We start from the raw sequence: 20003 nt of genomic DNA on the forward strand, positions 1-20003 counted from the left end.
GACAGGTGGTCTCTTCACGGTCATCTTCCTTTCTTTGCTGCAGCCAAACCCGTCCGGCCTGGCCACTACCCGGCATCTTCACCCACCAACCCCTATGGCACCCGGAGCCCCGAGTGCATCAGTTACACCAACAGCCTCTTCCAGAACTACCAGAACTTGTACCTGCAGGCCGCACCTAGTTCCACCTCAGATATGTAGTGAGTGACTGTGGGCATAGGCGGAGCCCCAACCCAAGGCTCTCTGCACCTTATAAGACATAAGATTGGGTTAATTATTGGGTGGGATTCAATTCTTTTCCTAAGTAGCTTCATTTCTAACCCTTTCTCAACTTCAGACCTTTGATTAGAAGGTGGGCATCTCCCCTCCTGATCTTCGGCCATGTTTGTCGTCTTCTGGTCTTGGGGGCAGGGTGGATGGCTCCATTCCTGAGGGTGAGTGTGGATCAGCGGTCCTTGGAATAGTGGAAGGTGGGTATTAGATGTTGCATCTCTCTCCTCTTCTCCATCCAGCTTTGCAAACCCCTGTACCAGCAGTGGGGCCCCGTCTTCTGGCGGGCCCTTGACTTCCTACCAGAAGGCCAACATGGACAATGGTGAGTGAACAAAATGGGTAACCAGCCTTTGGGATCCCCAGGGCAAACTGGAAAGTATCAGAAGAATAAGTGACCCTGTGCCTACAGCTCAAACAGTGTGCCTCCCTTCAGGGTCTTGGGCTCTTAGAAGTGGGGTCACATGCCTGTCCCCACCATTCCCTTCCCTCCCTTGCCCCTTCCCTTCCATTCTCCTCTCCTCTTTGAGGGCTCAGGGAGACTTTTTGTCAAACCAAATAATGATGCAGCTCAGAGTGGGTGAAGACAGAGCGCCACAGACCAAGGTGGCAGCTATGTTCCCAAGACTCTGACCTTTCTCTTCAAGGAGTTAGGATGAGAGAGGGTTTGAGGAGATTGTTGGTAACACATCTCTTTTTTTCCCTTCTTCCAATCCTGTGTTCTCCATGGTGATCTCTACAGGAAATGCCACAGATATCAATGACAATAGGTACGCCGGGTGAGAACAGAAGAAATGGTTACCTTTCCCTTGTGCCCAATTTAGGGGTTCCCCAGAGCCTTTGGGGAGAGGAGGAGGAAATGAGAGCCACTCTCACCATCACCGTGTTGTCCAGGAGATCCAGTCATTCCCCTGCCTCTCTGTAGAGTACTGTCCCCTCCTCCAGTCCGCCCTATGGCTCCTCGCCACTGCAGCTGTGGGGGCGGGGGGAAAACTGCCATGGACGTCTGATGACCTGGGTTTCTCTCCTATGTTGGGGAACTTTGTGACCTTGGGCAGATCAGCTCCATCTCTCTGGCCTTGATTTGCCCAGTGTTGCTGTCCTTGGTTATCTCACAGGCATGCTGAGAGAGCAAAGTGACAGGAATGCTGTCATTTATACAGGAGCTGACAACACTGTGATTGTGTTGAGTCTCTTCTTCCAGGAGTGACCTGCCTTGCGGCTACGAGGCTGAGGACCAGGCCAAGCTGTTCCCTCTCCACCAAGAGACGGCAGCCAGCTAATCTCCTACAGGGGCTGCCGCAGACCTGCACTTTCAGGTAGTTTCAGGCCGCTTCCTCTGAACAGTCTCAGGTTGCTTCCTTCCTTGCCTCAGCTTCGTTTCTCCTGCTTTTTTAATCATTTCGGAACTTTTACTAAATAGTTGTCCCTCAACTCCTGCTATCCCCTCCTAGGGGCTACATTGGAACTGCCCGCTGTCCCCTGGACACGGGCCCCTCCCTCCTGCCTTGTGCCTGGTGATAGTGGTAGCCACAGTACTGCCTTTCTGCCACTAGGGGTCACTGCAACATGTCAGAAGAAGTGGGCAAAGGCACTGTCCATCTACAGCACCAAGGGTCACCGAATCTATTAATGGTAGATACTAGGAGATCTTAGGGACAGGGAGGCCTGGCAGGCTGCAGTCCATGGGGTCACAAAGAGTCAGACACGACTGGGCGACTAAACAGCAACAATTAGGAGAGCTCTGTGTCCTACACTCTTCCTATCTGTATATATCACCATTAAGCTGTAGGAAATACACCAGGAAGCCTATGTTTTATTCCTCTAGCAGCTGTATCCACTCTCCTCCCATCTTGCCAGTGGAGGTGGAAAACTGTATATGCCTACCTTCAAGCCTTCCCCACCTCTGTCCCCTGTGCTCTCCCAGCAGCGCAGGCACCTTCCTGGTTCTCCTGTGTCGCCAGGTTTCTCACCAGGGCTGCTTTAGGGCTCAGAACCGAGCGATGGGATCCTTGGAGAGTAAGAAACAAGAGATCATGGCCTACTATTGGGCTGCATCCAAGCTGAGCCCTTTCCAGGGGTTTTCCAGAATAACAGGAAAGGCAGACACACAAGCAGAAAGGCATGAGAAGCAAGCAGTAGGAATGGGGGAGGAAGAGTTAGGGAAGGCCTGGGGGTGGAGGAGCAGGGGCTTGGGAGGGTGGCATCTGGTCGTTGGTATCAAACAAACAGCTTGGAAACCCAAGCTGGCCTAGATGCCACCCTGTTCCAGTTCAGTAGCCAGGCTGCAAGGTGGTTCCTCACAATTTCTTTCTCTTTCTTTCCCAGTTTCTAAGAGGGACTGAGGCCTCTTCTCTCAGCATGCTGCAAACCTGTGGTCTCTGATACTAACTCCCTCCCCAACAGCCCTTGTTGTTAGACTGTACTATGTTTGATGTCTTCTCTTACTCTGTATCTCTTTGTACTCTGTATCTATATTATCAAAAGCTGCTGCTATGTCTCTCCTCTATGTCTTACTCTCTAGTATCTAATGGTGTATTTAGCAATTTCTAAGCATAGTGTACCCTCCTCATTTGGGGCCATAGGGGGGTGGGGTCAGTGTTTCTTCTCTCTCTCATATATGCGTTTCTCACAGAGTGGTGTTAGTCATGGAGATGATTAAAAAAGGAAAATGGGAGCTAGAGGGCTGTGATCCTTCACACACACACACACACACACACACGCATGCACACAAAGCCTTAAGCAGAAGAATGTCTTAGCATCATAAGATACAGAAAGGGCCTTTTCCTCCCTCCTCTTCCACTTTTAGCACAGAGGAGGATAAAATCGAAGGACTGCTTAAATTATACGAGAATTTTCTTCAGACATCCCTCACCTGAACCGAGGGGTTCTGGGTATGCACCTCTGCCCCTTGAAGTCTGCCTTTTGCCTCCTCCTTCCTATTTCCCTTGGAAAACCAAGAACATGGACTGCTCAAGGGACCACTTCCCTTTCTCCCTGAAACTCCTTTTGATATTCTCTACCCCAGAGCTCCTGACTAGAAGCCAAAGCTGCTTAAAGTGATTTTGCAAAGTTAAGGAGGCCAACCTATTCCCAACAGTCTATCCGATGGTTGCTCACCTGTCCACAGGAATAGTTCTAGCCAAGCAGAAGCAGTAGGATTGCTTCTTTGGCTTTGGGGGTAAACAGGCTGGAAAATTCCTAAGTGTTTTTTGCCACAGTGATGAGCTGGATTCCTCTGTCCCATACTGGGCTGGATGTTCTTCCACATCTCCACCGTTTGGTGTGGGGGCTTCCAGTTCATTGGCAAAATAGCAATCTCGAAATGCCTTCCTTTCAGACTGGAGCTTGACTTTTCCCTGATGATATACATTAAAATTTTTTTTCCAAGAATTCCTTCTATAATGTCCTTATCAGGCATTAAGTGCACTTTAAAGAAAGGGGCAGGGCAGCTTTTCCAGAGGTGGAGGAGCCCAAGGGCTGGACCCAGAATATAGGTGGGGGGGCTCTCCTGCTCCCATGTAATTGACAGGACTATGGTTTTGTTTTCATATCCTTTCCTACCACATGGTGCTAAGGGGGCTTTCCAGGTAACTGCAGGGATGCAGAGTGGAGGTCACAAGCCGGTCCAAATCAAGAAAGAGTCCAGATAGCCTGTCTTATCTGGGATGGAAGAACAGGGTAGCAGACCACCCATCACCTAGTTTCTTAACCAGGAAAGAAAGCTCAGTGTGAGTGCCAGCTGGTAAATACAGGCTGTCGTGGCCCATGACTCCGTCAAGGGAAGACGTCCCTTCTCCCTTTACCTGTTGGGCCTTTCGGCAACTAAAGAGAAATGCAGGGAAAAAATATACCAGAGGGGTATGGAATAAATCCAAGGCGGTGATATTCAAATGTTTTTCAGAACCAATCTTATAATAGAACCGTGATATAAAAAGTAACTAGAAGTGAGGCAGAGCTGGGCATTTTGCATTTTTACTGTTTGATGGAAAATGGTTCATTAGTTGAGGACCCCTTGAATGGTCCTAAGAGACCCTGAGGGTTCCTGTAGAGTAGTTTGAAAACCACTGCTCAGAGGAAAGGGATGTAATCTGGCTCCCCTGCCCCAAGCAAAGAGGGAAAGAGTGGGGTCAGTGAGCCACGCCGTCTCCAGACCCTGGTGAAGAGGAAGGAAGACTCCTGTGTACCTGGAGACTTGTGCTCATATCAGCCCGCAGGGCCCCCAAGACTCCAGTGGGTTTTACATACTCTTGCCACCAAATGATTCTCTTCAAACACAGAAGAAAATGTGAATGTATCGGGCAGATGAGGAGAGAGGTGACAGAGGGAGCAGCCTTCTCTTGAGCAAGATGTAAGGAAATAGAATTCACTTACGTAAATAAGGAAAGCCTTCACCAGAAGCTTCACTCGACCGTCCTCCTCCTTCCCCTCCCCTCACCCCCTCACCACCTTCCTTTCAGAGAGCCAGGGTCTCCACTTGGGGCACCTGGCCTGCTCACTCACTTCTGCCAAAATGTTGCATGCCAGCGTGGATGACAAACCAAACCGCACCAACCCCTGTGTGTATTTACTTGATGTACATAGATATCTTTAAAATAAAATAAATTCAGTGATGACGCTCTGGTGTTGCAAATCTTTATCCCTCCCCAGTCTCCCTCCCTTCCCTGCAGGTAATGGCATTATGACAGTGTGGGACATTATGACAGTCTTCCAGGTGATTTTCCATATAGTTACATGCAGGTTTCCCCTCCGCCCCCATTGACAATATATCCTAGAGATCTTTTCATGTCAGTATACATGCTTACCTCACTAAAAAATATACATATATTTTTTACACAAACTTACCCTATAATTTATTCAACCATTCAATGTTGGTGGACACCTATCCAGGTTGTCTGTAATTTTTAACAACAATGGGATCCTGTTTTCTTCCTTGTTCTCCCACAGACCACCGTCAGCCCCAGCATCAGTTCCATCCCTCCCTTGCCAAGAGCTCAATTTTCTAGGCTTAAGATTGTTCACCACAGTCCCCCTTCTAACCCCCCACTCCAGGGCACAGCCCCACCTGTTGTCCCTGGTCTCACTTAAAAGCTTCTGAGATGAACAGAGAAAACCCCACAACTAACGCACTGGGGCAGTTAAAAACAAAGAGCCACAGAGCTAACCGGACCTTGGTGCTGGCTTAACATTCTGTGTATCTCTGCTGTTTTCTCTCCCACTTCCCAGAGCAACTGGTTTAAACCCTCCCTCTTAAATCCCTTCTTACTCGCCTCTCTTAGGCAACAACTATGTCTGTTTTAAAGCGTAAATTAAGGTGATGGAGTGTGAAATTCTTCATTCCCTCCCTCCCAAACGCACACACCTACACACTTCCATCTACACAGATCCCTTTTGTTTCTACTTTCTGACACGTGATAAATCTCCCTTCTCTGGACTAAATCAAGGCCCTTCTAGATTTTCTTTCTTAAGGTACTTACAAAGACTCGATAGAGAAAGCAAAAGCGATGCGGTCTTGGGCAGTTTGCATCTTCTTTGTTAACTTCTATTTTAATGAATTTGACTCTTCTCCTTGGTGAGGTCTCCCTAAAAAGTGTGTTTTTACCATGTGATTCCCTATAAGGCACTCCCTGCCAGGTTTTCTCATAACCAAATTTCCTGAAAAAGTCTTAAGCTTTCCCTCCCCTCTTTCTCACTTCCTACTTATCCCTCAACCCATCCTGATCTGGCTCTTGTTCTGCTGAAAGTGCTTTCCAAAGGTCACCAGTTCTGGGACTGCCCTGATAGTCCAGTGGTTAAGACTCTGCCTTTCTACTGCAGAGGGCATGTGTTCAATTCCCATTCTGGGAACTGAGATTCCTCATGCTGCATAACACAGCCAACTAAGAAAAAAAATAAAAGCCCCTAGTTGCCAAAGACGACTCAACTCCCTTGGCTTTTGTGACCCTGCTCTCCTGGCCCTGTTTATTTCTCTGGCCACCCCTTCTCAGTCCTCCCACTAGCCTCTCACATGCTGGTCTATGCCAGGGTTCAGTCATTGGACTTTCCTTGGAGTTGTCATTCATGTCTACAGATTCCTCACAAAAATTAAACTATTCCCAGCCCAGATCATTCTGCTGAACTCTGGGCCCAGATATCCTGCTGCCCTCAGGTGCCCTAAACACTGTTAGGCAAAAGCCCGGGATTCATTCTCAGTGTTTCCCTCTCCCTCAAAGCCCACATCCACTGTGAATTTTACACACTAACATCAAACTGAAGCTTTAGAAGCCATCCCCTTCTATCCCAATAGTCACTGTTTTAGTGTCTCACCTCGTGCCTAGACTTTTGCAATCCTCTGGTCATCCTCCAGAATGATGCCTGAGCGGTCTTTCTAAAAGCACAAAACCCACTTAAGGGATCTCCTACTTCTTAAACGAACGCTTTCAGGTTAGCCTCAGGCGCGAGGTTATCGCTAGAAACTGGGCAAAATTGGAAAGCGGCCACTTTACAGCTACGAAGCCCTCGACCATAGGGTTAAATCGGTCTAGCCCAAGCAGCAACCCCAACGCCTGGATGACTGGTCTGGGCTTCGCGGACCGCTCGCAGCCCTCAAGGGAAAAGGTTTCCGCGCGACTCCCCGTCGTCAGGTGAGCCCACCCACCGCGCAGGCTTCGGGGCGCGCGGGCCACCACCAGGGGGCGGAGTCAACCTACCCCGCCCTGCTCGCGCGCCAGCGGGCCAGCCTCCGGTCACGTGACGGAGGCGCAGGTGAGCGCCGCTTCCGGGGTCGGGAACCCGCATCGCAGACGGCGCAAGCTTCCACTCGGTTGGGTTCCCGGGAGACTATGGCGTCCTCCTCGGTCCCGCCGGCCGCTGTACCGGCGGCGACAGCGGCCCCCGGCGCGGGTTTCGGCTTCGCCTCCAAAACCAAGAAGAAGCATTTCGTGCAGCAGAAGGTGAAGGTGTTCCGGGCGGCCGACCCGCTGGTGGGCGTGTTCCTGTGGGGCGTAGCCCACTCGGTGAGACCCTGCCCCGGCCCCGCTGTGGCCCTGACCTAACCCCTCAGCTCCTCCGGGTGTGTCTGTTCCCAGGCTCCCGCTTCCGGAGCCCATCGCGCTGCCACTTTTCCACCAGGCTGTCCCGGTCCCTGCCCACCTACCCTCAGGTGTCTCCCGCACCATACCTTTTTGCTGTAAAGCCTTTTTTCTTTCTTTTTTAACGTAGGCTTTGTCTCTTCCTCCGCCCTTTATTCCTCCACTCTGTTTCCTTCTTCGCATGAAATCCAGCTCCCTGCCTCCTCCCAGTCAGTTCCAGCTTCAGCCCCAGGCCACGGAGCCCGGCCGGGACCTGGCTCCATCTGGAAGGACTTTAGGGGGAGAGACTGTAATAGATTGGTGGCGGTGAGGTCTCCGGTGAGAGAGTGCGCGTAGAAGGGGAGCGGGAAGAGTAGCTGAAAGGAAGTAACTGTTTGTTTATTCTCCTTTGCACCTTGCTTTCCAGCCGCCTTCCTTGACTTTGGAACCTTGGCTCTGAGGGGAAGCTCCAGCCTTTCTGGATCTTCTCATCCTGTATGTCCCTTTCCCTTCCAGAGGTACAGCATTTCAGGGAGGCTACCCTGCCCTGAGCCTAGTGGTTTCACTCAGTCAGCACTTAATGTGTATAAGCCTTTGGTCTTACCTGCACCTTGTTGCTGGCTGGAGTAATGAATGGTATTTGGTGTTACTGAGGGTCATCTTTGAATGAAGAGTTGGCTCAGGAGTTCTGGTGGACATTATGGGGGTGAACTTTAGAATCAGGGAGCTGCGTAGACGGTCGGCTTGGGAATCAGGAGGAGACCAGAGAGGCCAGCCCATCTCTGGTTCCTGAAGATACCTCAATGAAGAAAGCACAGCCATTGCCCTCCCTTCTCTCATGGCTGGAGTGGGAGGAGTGCAGTGATCTTGAATGTGACACCAAAATTTTAAAAATTCAATTTCCTTGAAACATTATAGTCATATGGAGTGTTGTATTATAACCATCATGTAGTGTTGTGGAGATGGAAGGGGATGGGGAAGAATACAGTTTTTGTCATTCTTAGTTTGGGGCTTAGGAAGTTATATGGGGTCTGTCAGCTCCCTTTTGCATTTGTGGTCCCCAGGTCCCTGGGTGGTAATGTCTTATCGGAGAGTATTCAGTCTACACCACCTGGTATGGGCAAAGCTAATGGAGGCAGGGCTTCCTCTCTTCCCATCCATCCCTTTGGGAAGCTTGAGAAGGAGAGTTTTCCTTTGGTAAAGACTGGGGAAATTACACAGAAGACCTGCCTCAGCTTCCCTAGATATGTCTACTTTAGTCCCAACACCCCACCTCCAGCCAGCACACTTAAAGGGTCTGGAATGGAGAAATTCCTTGAACATATGTCCTAGTGATGAGTCAGCCTGCTTAACAGCAGGTGGCGAGGAGGGGGCCATGAAGAACTATAGCTGAATTTTAGGCTGGAATCTCTAGTGGCTTCTTTTTTTTTTTTTTCTGGAGGAATATGTTCTATCTTTTTCTACTGAGAATGAGAGGAGCTGGTTTTTCATGGCAGCGTATGGGATTTAGGTTAGACTGAATTTCTGTTAAATGAAATGATCAAGTAAGAAAAGGTAAGGCATCCATTTATTCAGTTAATAAACACTTGGGGACCACTGTGTGCCAGACATTGTGCTAGTCGCTTGAGAGATGTAGATGATGAGAACTGGTCCTTATGAGAGCTCACAGCCCAGGTGGGGAGCTCATATAAACCAGCGGTTAGAGTCAAGTGAGAAGTGGACTGCTAAGGCTGCGTCAAAGATACTGTGGCACCCTTATTAGTCACTGGGGAGAAAGCACATCTCCTGAGCATTTCTTGGTACAGGAACTCCCTTTCCACTCTGATATTAGCAGACTGCTGATTCTTGGGGCTGAGGAGAGCATGTGGTGCTTGCATGCTTTGGGCTGTGGGTTGGCTTTACTTTAGTGAACAAACGAGCTCATATCCTCTGCCTGCCCACATTCCCTCAGAAATCAGCTGTTTTTCTCTTACCTTACATGCAGGCAGGTGGGGACCTACTCAGAGAACTGGGGCAGAGTGGTCTGGAAGAACAGATCCTGTTTGTAAGAAAATGCCTCCTTCAGGATATGGACATTTTGTTCTTGATGCTGTTGACCCCTCAGAGTCCCATTAACTCTCTGTACTTTGAAAACATCTTTTGTTTTGTTTCCAGTGGAGCATGGAACTGTTTGTCTTGAATGTCTTGAGTCTGCTGAGGGTTTTTTTTTTTTTTTTTCTAGAATTTCTCACAGCTTTAAAAATAATCCAGAATGGCTTACAGAGTTTGCCTAATATAAAATGACTGTTGTGAGCCTGAAGTTCCACGGGGGTGGGAGTGTGAGGGGCCGTGTGTGAGGGTTGCTTGCTGCAGGCCTCGCTGGGCAGCAGAAGACAGCATATACTCACCTTAGTCAGGCATATGCGTAACCAGGGTATTTAAAGGAATGAGGTGGTTGTTGTTTAGTCGCCCAGTTGTGTCCAACTCTGCGACCTCATGGACTGCAGCACGCCAGGCCTCCCTGTCCATCATCTCCCAGAGTTTGCCCATGTTCGTATTCATTGCATCGGTGATGCCATCTAGCCCCAGATGCCCTTTTCTCCCTCTGCCCTCAGTCTTTCCCAGCATGAGAGACTTTTCCAATGAGTCGTCTGTTTGCATCAGATGACCAAAATACTGGCGCTTCAGCTTCAGCAGCAGTCCTTCCAGTGACCCTTTTCTGACTCTTTCCCAGACACAGTATATAAGTAGCTCTCCATACTCCTCCTCACTGCCTTCCCATTCTTATTCTGACTGATCAGATCAATGAGCTCAGCCAGGTGCCTCCCCCGGTGATGCTGCTGCCAGATGACTTTAAGGCTAGCTCCAAGATCAAGGTCAACAATCACCTTTTCCACAGGTATGTGGGAATCCCTGCTCTTCTCTTGTCAGCCTTCCTAGAAAAGAGAAGAAACCGTTTTAAGAGTTAAGGTTGAATGAGTTGAAAGTTTTAGATTTAGAAGGCAACTTACAAGTTCTTGCCTTATTGCTTAAATTTCTTCCCAATGCAGAAATTCAGTATTTTTTTAAAGAAACCACTAAAATAATTTCCAGTGTTCCCAACACACTTATCTATGTGTACTAGTTTGCCTCTCCTCTAGCTGAAAATTCCACAGCGTAAATACATATAGTTGTCATTACCATTAGCTTCTGAGAGGTACTCCCTGAAAGAAATATCTGAATCCTATAAGCCCTGCTAGTATCAGAGGGTACCATTCAAAACCTATTGCTGATTTAAGGATGTCTCTGACTTTCTTGAGATTTGGGAAATGCTGCTGTTTGGATGGGCAGTAGATCCTGGCTCTACTTAAGCCACTTACCAGTCATGTGGTTTAAGCAGGTCACTCAGCCACCCTAAGCCAGTCTCCGTTTCTATAAAACGAGAATAACACACTTATAAAAGACCTCATATGGGTTCTGTGAGAATCAAATAAGATAGTATGTGTGAACGTGTTTTATAAACTGTCAAGCCCTTTATAAATGTAAGATAATATTGTTACTTTGTTTTCTTATCTTGAAAACCCCTATTGCAGGGAAAATCTGCCCAGTCATTTCAAGTTCAAGGAATATTGTCCCCAAGTCTTCAGGAACCTGCGTGATCGATTTGGTATTGATGACCAGGATTACTTGGTGAGTGTCCATTTTGGGGAAAGAGTAGGCCTTTCTCCCTAACAAGGGGAATCCTTGGGACAGTAATGTTTGGAGAAATGAGGACCCTCACAGGTATTCTTTACCTTTTTGTGGTCATTACTATCTTGTGGTCAGGCATCTTCAAAAATCTGAAGAGAGGTATAAAGCTTGTCCTTGGGGAGAAATGTAGATGCATTAAAAATTTTGCTGCTCATTTCATTCAGTCTATATATGGACACTGGATTTAGAACTTTTTTTCATCCTCTCATGCCAAGGTTTTATCTACTTTCAGATGTGTTCAGTTGACCACTGTCCTATGCATCTATATATAAAGGGGGAGGAAAAGAGCTCCTAGCCCCTTCTGTGTCCCTAGGTATCTCTTACCCGAAGTCCCCCAACTGAAAGTGAAGGCAGTGATGGTCGCTTCCTTATCTCCTATGATCGGACTCTGGTCATCAAAGAAGTATCCAGTGAGGACATTGCTGACATGCATAGCAACCTGTCCAACTACCACCAGGTCAGACCTCTCTCAGCCTCGTTCTTCCCATTCCCTCCCTTCTCATAGCTCAGCTTCAGAGCACCTGGGAGACTTCCTGTCCCTCTTCCTCCCTATAGCCTATAGCACTCAACATCATTTTTTTGAGAAACAAGGCATTTCAAAAAGAGAGGCTTCGCATACCTATTTGTGTTTGATTAAATAAGAGTTTAGACATGTTCCTTCTCATTTGGTGCTTCTAATCTAAAGCCGCTGTGAATTGATAGATGCAAAAAGGGTACGTGAATAGCAAAGTATAAATTTCACTAAGTCAGAATTAGACAAAGTGCCAACATCAAATGTACTATCAGGAATAAATGCAGTTTGGGGAGAAAACCGTGGTGAGTGTACCATTGGGATAGATCGGAGGGAAGAAGCCATGATCATAACCAGCCCTAGGAGAGATTAGGGAAGCTATTCTGTCTGAGCAGATGAATTTGGGATATGAAGTTTCCGGAATATTTTGGGAATAAAAAAGACCTGAATATCTTTCTACTGAAGGAAAATCTCATCCAAATCAATGCTGCTGCTGCTGCTGCTAAGTCGCTTCAGTCGTGTCCGACTCTGTGCGACCCCATAGACGGAAGCCCACCAGGCTCCCCGTCCCTGGGATTCTCCAGGCAAGAACACTGGAGTGGGTTGCCATTTCCTTCTCCAATGCATGAAAGTAAAAAGTGAAAGTGAAGTCGCTCAGTCATGTCTGACTCTTAGCGACCCCATGGAGTGCAGCCTACCAGGCTCTTCCGCCCATGAGATTTTCCAGGCAAGAATACTAGCAAAAACAAAAGCGTTCTGGGTTATTCACCAGCTAACCCATGTCTGTTGTTATTAGGTCCTATGTCAGACAGTAAAGAAAGAGGTAAATGAAATGGCCGTGGCCGTTGAGGATCTCTTGTTCTAATGGCAGAGACTGGTAAGCTAGCATTAGTTAAACACACAGCATGATGTGTGCAGGCAGTGGAGGTATGTAGGGAATGCTCTGGGTGGGTAGAGGAAGAGCATCCCAGCTCAGCCGGGGCAAGAGGTGCACCTGGTAGGCTCAAGGAGAGTTTTTAGAGGGAGTATCCTAGGAGCTGATTCATGCATGACTGGTAGGGACAGGCATTGGACATGGTGAAAGAGAGCACTCTAGGCAAAGGAAAGCAGCACTTGTAAAGGCACAGAGCCATGAATGAGCTTGATGTTGCGGAACTGGAAGAAATTCAGTGTGACCAGGATGAGGTATTGTAGAAGGACAGTTAGGCAGGAGCCAGGTGGTGAGGGCTTTATAAGCTACACAGAGAGTTTGGGTTTTATCCTGAAAGGTCATTTGTGGGGGAGTGATGTATATATCATTTAGAAATAGCCCTGTGTCAGAATGTATTATAGAGGGGAAGTACTGAGAGTGGAGATACCAGTGAGGAGGTAAGTGTTATAGTCCAGGTGAGAAATGACATGGGCCTGGAAGGGTGATGGTAGTGGAGGTGGAAAGGAAGACCTTTGGGAGAACTGCAGGAATTAAGGCAAAGGGGCTCCAAAGTCCTGGGAATTCCTGCCCAGTTGGGAAGCAGGAGAAGAAACAGGTCTTTGGAGGAAGGCAGTTGTGATTTAGGCATGTTGAGTTTCTGGTTTCTACAGTTCATCGGGATACAGATGTCCTGTGAGTGGTTGGGGGTATGGAATTCGGGAGAAAGAATCAAATCTCCTTCTAATTTTAGATTTCTTTCTAGTCTAGATTTCAGAGTTACAGGTGAGTAGATGGTACTTAGGAGAAGGCAATGGCACCCCACTCCAGTACTCTTGCCTGGAAAATCCCATGGACGGAGGAGCCTGGTAGGCTGCAGTCTGCAGGGTCGCTAAGAGTCGGACACGACTGAGCGACTTCACTTTCACTTTTCACTTTCATGCATTGGAGAAAGAAATGGCAACCCACTCCAGTGTTCTTGCCTGGAGAATCCCAGGGACGGGGGAGCCTGGTGGGCTGCCGTCTATGGGGTCGCACAGAGTCGGACACAACTGAAGCTACTGAGCAGCAGCAGCAGATGGTACTTAACACCATGAATATAGATAAGATTATGGAAATGTAGAGTGAAATGAAAAGAAGGTTGAGGACAGAACCTTGGGCAAGTAGAGTCCATAAAAGAGACTAAGGGATGCTTTTTTTTTTTTAAACATGATTGCCAAGTTTAATTCAACAGCTCCACTAACTCCTGCCTTGTAAAAAATAACAGAATGCTCCTCTCCGAGGTACACTGTGATGTGAGGTCAGGTTTGTTGTTTTTGATATAGCTCTACAAAAAAGTTGACGTGAAATGCACATAAAAAAAGTTTTAAGGTTTAAAAAATACAGACTAGTAATTTATCAATACACCTTGGAGGTTGAGAATAGGATACTAAGATTTAATAAATCTTCCAAATACAGGAAGTCCCCAACATATACAGCATTTTCCAAATACAGTGGCTTTCCCCATCAGGTTTAAAGGAGCAAAAACCTTTTCTTCTGCTCCTCCCAGTTACTAGACTACCCAGGTGCTCTAAACCCACAATCACGACCCCAAGGAAGGAAAAGAGGAGGGGAGATGGGGACCAAGTTAGGCCACCTGGTCACTGCTGCCCAGAGACTCTGTTGTGGTTGTTTTTTTCCTCCTTCCCCCAGGCCTCAGTCCCCAGCGCTGCCCCAGAAGTCCCTGCCAGGGGACAGATCTAGAGAGCTCCTACCCTCATGTGACCGGTGAGGCTGAGGCTGAAGCCCCAAGGGCCAGCACCACATTTGGGTCTTCTTGGCTGGAGCTATCGGATGCTTTTAATGATTTATGCCCTACTTCATTCCACGTAGGATTTGTGGACAGACAGGAGTGGTGTGATGGGAGCTCAGGCTGGTCAGTAGTATCAAGTACCAGCCAGTTGAAATATGACAATGACAAGATGCCTGTTTGAGTTGGCAACTGAGGGATTTGAGGCAGTGAAGAGTAGAGACATTTCCGAGGAGAAATGAGCGTATAATCTGATTTCATTGGTTTGAGGTATGAATGAGAGAAAATGGACTGATAGCTGACTAATTTTCTGAGAAGGTTGGCTAGGAAGAGCAAGGCAGCAACACAGAGATGGTAGCACTTAGAAGGGGATTTTTTTAGGAATCCAAATTATAGGCCATCATGTAAACATTTTTATTGTGGGAATCTAGCCCACCAAGAAATATTAGCCTAGGTAAAATCATTCTGTTGATGTAATTTCTGCTCTTGGTTCTATGAATAAAGAGGGTCAAAAACAAGGATAACAGCACCTACCTTCCCCATTTCAAAGAATGATAAAGATCAAAGGAGAGAAGGCACTTTAAGAGATATTATACATCTGGGATAAATCAGAGGAGATGAGGATTCAGAAACTGCATGGATAACCTGGGGCATCTTCAGAAAGCCCCACACCACTTCTGAGCTTCTATAACCTGTCTATGTGAAGTTTTCTGGCTCCCTATGGAATAGGAGCATTTGAATCCCCATCCCTGAGCTGTTCGTCTCTCCTGCTTCCTCCCTCCCTGCTACCCCAGTATATTGTGAAGTGTCATGGCAGCACATTGCTGCCCCAGTTCCTGGGGATGTACCGGGTTAGCGTGGACAATGAAGACAGCTACATGCTCGTGATGCGCAACATGTTTAGCCACCGTCTTCCTGTGCACAGGAAGTATGACCTCAAGGTAAGGAGAGGAGGCGAGTGCCGGAGGGGAGGCTCCTGATGGCCTGAGCAGGGGGAAAGGCCAGGGAGGGCACTGGATGATTCATTTTAAAGGAAAGAAGGCTGTGGGTTTGAGGACTTGTCTTAGGAGGTAGGTTCTGACTGTTGCTTTAGCCCCTTCTGCTGACTTGGTCTTTGGATCTCTCCACAGGGCTCCCTAGTGTCCCGGGAAGCCAGCGATAAGGAGAAGGTGATATAATTCTAGATGACAGGGTGTGAGGGGTGGGGGAGGGCAGGTGAAAGTGATCTTCTTAGGATATAGAGGTAGGGATCTTGGGATATTAATTCTTATCTTAAACCACCAAAAAAGAGAAATGTAAACTTTTCCTGGTCCAGGGACTTTTTGGAAGGGGCAGTGGGAAGGGCCTGTGGGAAGGGCCTTTTTGTCACTGTCTTGGGTTTGGGAATGGGTGAAAAGGCCAGACTTCAAGAGCAAAATGCTCACCGACCACCTCCCATTCTGAGCTTTCATTCAAGCCAGCTGTCTTTGCTTAAGAAGAAGAAAGAAAAGTCAGAATGGAATACGTGAACTGAAAACCCTAGGTAGAAAGTAGTGGGGTGTGATTTGGGATACAGCTGCAGTGACTAAGTCTGGGGGCACCACTGGAGGTAAGAACAGACTCTCGGCAGCCTCCCAGTGTAAAGTCAGGTGAGAGGGGTGGTAAACCTCTCCCCCAGGGGCCCCAGAGCGCGAGACTGAGCCCTACATAGAGCAGAGTTCACTGGCTGAGATGGTAGGGGAGAACTGTATTCCCAGGATGTCCCTTTACCTGTTCTCAGGTTAAGGAACTGCCCACCCTTAAGGATATGGACTTTCTCAACAAGAACCAGAAAGTTTATATCGGTGAAGAGGAGAAGAAAATCTTTCTAGAGAAGCTAAAGAGAGATGTGGAGGTGATGATTGGGGTGCCCTGGGAAATGACATTGCTTCTCTTTTTTGCTTCCCTCTGGGCAGCTATCCATTTACAATATGAGGGAACTCATCCCCTTCCCTTGAGGCTCTCTGCCTATAGGGGATTTGGGCTTCCCTGATAGCTCAGTTGGTAAAGAATCTGCCTGCAAGCAGAAGACCCTGGTTTGATTCCTAGGTTGGGAAGATCTGCTGGAGAAGGGATAGACTACCCACTCCAGTATTCTTGGGCTTCCCTTGTGACTCAGTTGGTAAAGAATCCACCTGCAATGTGGGAGACCTGGGTTCAATCCCTGGGTTGAGAAGGTCCCCTGGAGAAGGGAACGGGCTGCTGCTGCTGCTTAGTCGCTTCAGTCACGTGCGACTCTGCGACCCCATAGACGGCAGCCCACCAGGCTCCCCTGTCCCTGGGAATCTCCAGGCAAGAACACCGGAGTGGGTTGCCATTTCCTTCTCCAGTGCATGAAAGTAAAAAGTGAAAGTGAAGTCGCTCAGTTGTGTCCGACTCGTAGCGACCCCATGGAGTGCAGCCTACCAGGCTCTTCCGTCCATGGGATTTTCCAGGCAAGAGTACTGGAGTGGGGTGCCATTGCCTTCTCTGGGGAATGGGCTACCCACTCCAATATTCTGGCCTAGAGAATTCCATGGACTGTATAGTCTGTGGAGCCCCAAAAAGTTGGACAAGACTGAGCAACTTTCACTTTCATGAAAACCTAGAGGTGACCTTTGGAGGGGGTGGCTGGTATGAACTGAAAGAATGATCTTAAACGAATTCTTTAAAAAACACTGATCTGAGATACCAGGACATTTAGGCAATAAAGGGCAATGGTATGCTCCCAACCCTCCGTTTTTACACTTCCTTTCCCCAGGAGGGCCCTGGATAGTCAGAGAGGGAGGTATAAGGGTGGTACATGGGAATGGATAGAGACACCTGGGGCTTCTGACCTGCCAGTGGGGTCTCAGTTCCTAGTGCAGCTGAAGATCATGGACTACAGCCTTCTTCTGGGCATCCACGACATCATACGGGGCTCTGAGCCGGAGGAGGACGGGCCGGTGCGGGAGGAGGAGTCAGAGGGGGATGGGGACTGTGGCCTTAGTGGACCTCCTGCTCCGGTGGGCTCCTATGGCACTTCCCCTGAGGGTATCGGCGGCTACATCCATTCCCACCGGCCCTTGGGCCCTGGAGAGTTTGAATCCTTCATCGATGTCTACGCCATCCGGAGTGCTGAGGGTGAGAGAAAGTCTGGAAATTTTAAGGGCAGGGAGGGTAGTCCCTGGGGGACAGAGACCAGAGTGGTGGATGGAGAGGCTGGTTAGCTTTTCAGAAGAAATCTGACTGGTTCCTGGGGGGAGGGAATTGGAGCTCTACTTGGTCTTCATCGCTGGTCTCTCTCCCCAGGGGCCCCTCAGAAGGAGGTATATTTCATGGGCCTCATTGACATCCTGACACAGTATGATGCCAAGAAGAAAGCAGCTCATGCAGCCAAAACTGTCAAGCATGGGGTGAGGGTTCCCTGAAGCTTTCCTTTCCTGTCTTGACTATTCAAGAGCCTCTTGTGCCAGAGCAGTGGGGTGGCAGAAGGATGAAGGGCTGGGTATGGAAATGGTTGGGAGGGGGAAGAAGGGGAGGGCAGGGAGCGGGGGAGGGCTGTGGGGACTGACAACCTGTTCCACACCTTCCTCTCACAGGCGGGGGCAGAGATCTCTACTGTCCACCCCGAGCAGTATGCTAAGCGATTCCTGGATTTTATTACCAACATCTTTGCCTAGGAGACTGCCTGACTTCATGGTGACTGCTGCCCTGTGTTTCAGGTGGTGGGGGTCTGAGAGGCATGGGGGAACTGTGGATGTTCTGGCCACTAACTTCTCTTCCTCTTTTGCTAACTTCAGGCTACAGGCTCCTTCCATCCAAATAACTCCGTCTTGTTGAGTCGGCTCTTCCTGGCCCTCAGCAATAGCGATTCATTGTTTTCCCTCCCCTTCCTTCCCTTTTCTCCCTTCCCTCTTTCCCTTCCCCACCAAGTCGCTTGCTTCGTTAGAGTGTTTATTGTTGACTCTCTCCCAAGTGCCTTGATCTTTGTAAAATGTCCTGTTGTTTCCATAACAGAGGAGGAGCTGGGGGAAGGGGGTTGTTGGCCATCTTCAAGACCTGACTGGACAGATGGACCTGGCTCAAGCAACTTACTCTGGATGCACTTTGCTGTGTGGGATGAGCTAAGAGTATCTGAATTTTGCTGATAACTTTATAGAACTCATGGCATGCTTCCTTCCTAATAGGCCCTGGGATGGAAGATTTTCGAGACACTACAGATGGGGGTGCCAGCATGCACACATACACTGGGATATGGCCAGTCTTACCCAGGTTGGGTGGAGAGTGGTTGGTGGGCTGGCAGCTTGTGGAGGTGGGACCTGTGAGGACTCCTGTGATTATTTAGGGAATTGGAGGTCTCTGTTGAGGGATAACTACTCTGATCTCTTCCCTCACTCCACCTACCCCCACTAGAGATGGCCATAGTGTTGAATCCTGGGTGAAGCTGTTTGACTGCTGCTGCTCTTCACCAGGACCTCACATCCCTCCTAGGGCCAGAACCCTTCAGTGGGGGTGTGGTCAGTTCTGGAGGCTGGACTGATGAGCCAAGCGTATAAGGTTCACTCCCTGTGTTAAATTTCCTTTCTTCGTATCTAGCCATCCCGGAGGTTTTAGTCCCAGCAGAAGGGAATACCTCTATGTGGGTTAACCCTCGTCATCTCTAGAGAATGGAAGTCACACATGGGGATGCCTCCTCCACTCCCCGGAAGTATGCCCCTAGCATACTTCCTCCCCTGCCCCTTCTCAAACCTTTTCCCAGTTGGATTTGTTATTCTGTTCTGTTCTGTCCATCTTAACTGCTACTGTGTCTCTCAGGGGACAGATGGCCCTCTTTGTCATCTTCACGCTCCACCCCCAGAGAGAAGTCAGAGCCATAACTCAGTCACCCAGCCCCCTCCAAAGAGAGTTGAGCTGATGCATGATATTCTCAGAATGCAGTGAACCCTGATGAGCTGGGATAGTTCCCTTCCCCGCAATGCCTTTGGGCCTCAGGCAGCCATTCTTCTTGTGATTCTGCATCTCCCCTGAGGCTTCTGCATTTCTCTGGAACACAAAGATGGGGCACCAGCAAGTGGCCTCTAGGGATACAAAGACTCTCTGCTCTGTATCTGCCTGGACTGATCTGTCTCATAAGAAGTCATGAGGTCATAAAGGAGAATTCTTCCTGCCCCTCCATCTTCTCCAAAGGAAGTAACAAGAGGAGTCCCCAGTTGAGGATTGGAGCCCCTATAAAATTTTCCTGTCAGGAGCTTCATGGATCTTTTTCATTCCACTGTCTACCTTTCCCTTGTTGAATGCAATAAAACTCCATGACACCAGCAACTTTGTTTAGAACTGGGTTTTCTGACCCATTTCTGGCTGATGTATCATAAGCATTATGGTTTTCATTTGTTGCTTCTGTTTTTCATCTTTTTTGTTTTATTAATAAAAAGATATCGTGTATTTACTCCCATTGCTGTCACTATAAGGAAAATAAATTATTGAATTCAAATTCCTTCACAGAAATTCTTTTTCTCTCCCACTCTTTTTGGAAGCCTGGGCTTAGGGGTGCAGTGACACGTAAAGAACTGATCTTTAAGGTGTTGGGTCCCTAAGGACGTGGGTTTCAAGATAGACGGCTGTGAGCTTAAAAGGTGGCAAGGAGTGTGCATGGGAATGGAAGACATTCCCGTTTTGCAGGAGTCAGGTACAGGGGGGACAGGGACAATTGAGGTGATGTGACCCCACCCCCACCCCTTTCACCAGGGTTCTGGGCTAGATCACACATCTCTAAAGGTGAGCGAGTCTTAACAG

At 48.5% G+C, this 20003-nt stretch overlaps 2 protein-coding genes across 5 annotated transcripts in view; both read left to right on the forward strand.

Annotated features, from left to right (window-relative positions):
- The window catches only part of KIF5A (kinesin family member 5A), a 29442-nt gene extending 24555 nt beyond the window's left edge, over positions 1-4887 (forward strand). For both annotated transcript variants that reach the window (XM_040233068.1, XM_040233067.1), the window contains 5 exons: positions 44-197; positions 510-592; positions 1010-1037; positions 1472-1586; positions 2596-4887. In XM_040233068.1, coding sequence (XP_040089002.1) covers positions 44-197; positions 510-592; positions 1010-1037; positions 1472-1550 — 344 coding nt within the window. In that variant the 3' untranslated portion in view covers positions 1551-1586; positions 2596-4887. The remainder of the gene's footprint in view (positions 1-43; positions 198-509; positions 593-1009; positions 1038-1471; positions 1587-2595) is intronic.
- Positions 4888-6973: 2086 nt separating this feature from the next.
- PIP4K2C (phosphatidylinositol-5-phosphate 4-kinase type 2 gamma) lies at positions 6974-19703 on the forward strand. 3 transcript variants are annotated; one of them, XM_040233080.1, is made up of 11 exons: positions 6974-7262; positions 10097-10194; positions 10868-10964; positions 11338-11481; positions 15026-15172; positions 15362-15400; positions 15991-16104; positions 17084-17351; positions 17520-17623; positions 17810-17909; positions 18228-19703. In XM_040233080.1, the coding sequence occupies exons 1-10, from the start codon at positions 7089-7091 to the stop codon at positions 17888-17890; spliced, it is 1266 nt and encodes a 421-aa protein (XP_040089014.1). In that variant the 5' UTR covers positions 6974-7088; the 3' UTR covers positions 17891-17909; positions 18228-19703. The 3 variants fall into 3 exon arrangements, with proteins under 3 accessions (XP_040089014.1, XP_040089015.1, XP_040089013.1); XM_040233081.1 differs by having other exon boundaries at positions 6985-7262; positions 17810-17932; XM_040233079.1 differs by having other exon boundaries at positions 6985-7262; positions 17810-19703.
- Positions 19704-20003: the final 300 nt, after the last annotated feature.

The sequence above is a fragment of the Oryx dammah genome, unplaced genomic scaffold (genome assembly GCF_014754425.2).
Source record: "Oryx dammah isolate SB20612 unplaced genomic scaffold, SCBI_Odam_1.1 HiC_scaffold_29, whole genome shotgun sequence".
Classification (NCBI taxonomy): domain Eukaryota; kingdom Metazoa; phylum Chordata; class Mammalia; order Artiodactyla; family Bovidae; genus Oryx; species Oryx dammah.

Bases quoted from the DNA above. Each gene is read 5' to 3' on its own strand.
- PIP4K2C (XM_040233080.1), top strand. From the start codon at position 7,089: ATGGCGTCCTCCTCGGTCCCGCCGGCCGCTGTACCGGCGGCGACAGCG. The intron at 10,965-11,337 runs GTGAGTGTCCAT...CTGTGTCCCTAG, and splicing joins TTGATGACCAGGATTACTTG to GTATCTCTTACCCGAAGTCC. The intron at 16,105-17,083 runs GTGATGATTGGG...GTGGGGTCTCAG, and splicing joins AGCTAAAGAGAGATGTGGAG to TTCCTAGTGCAGCTGAAGAT.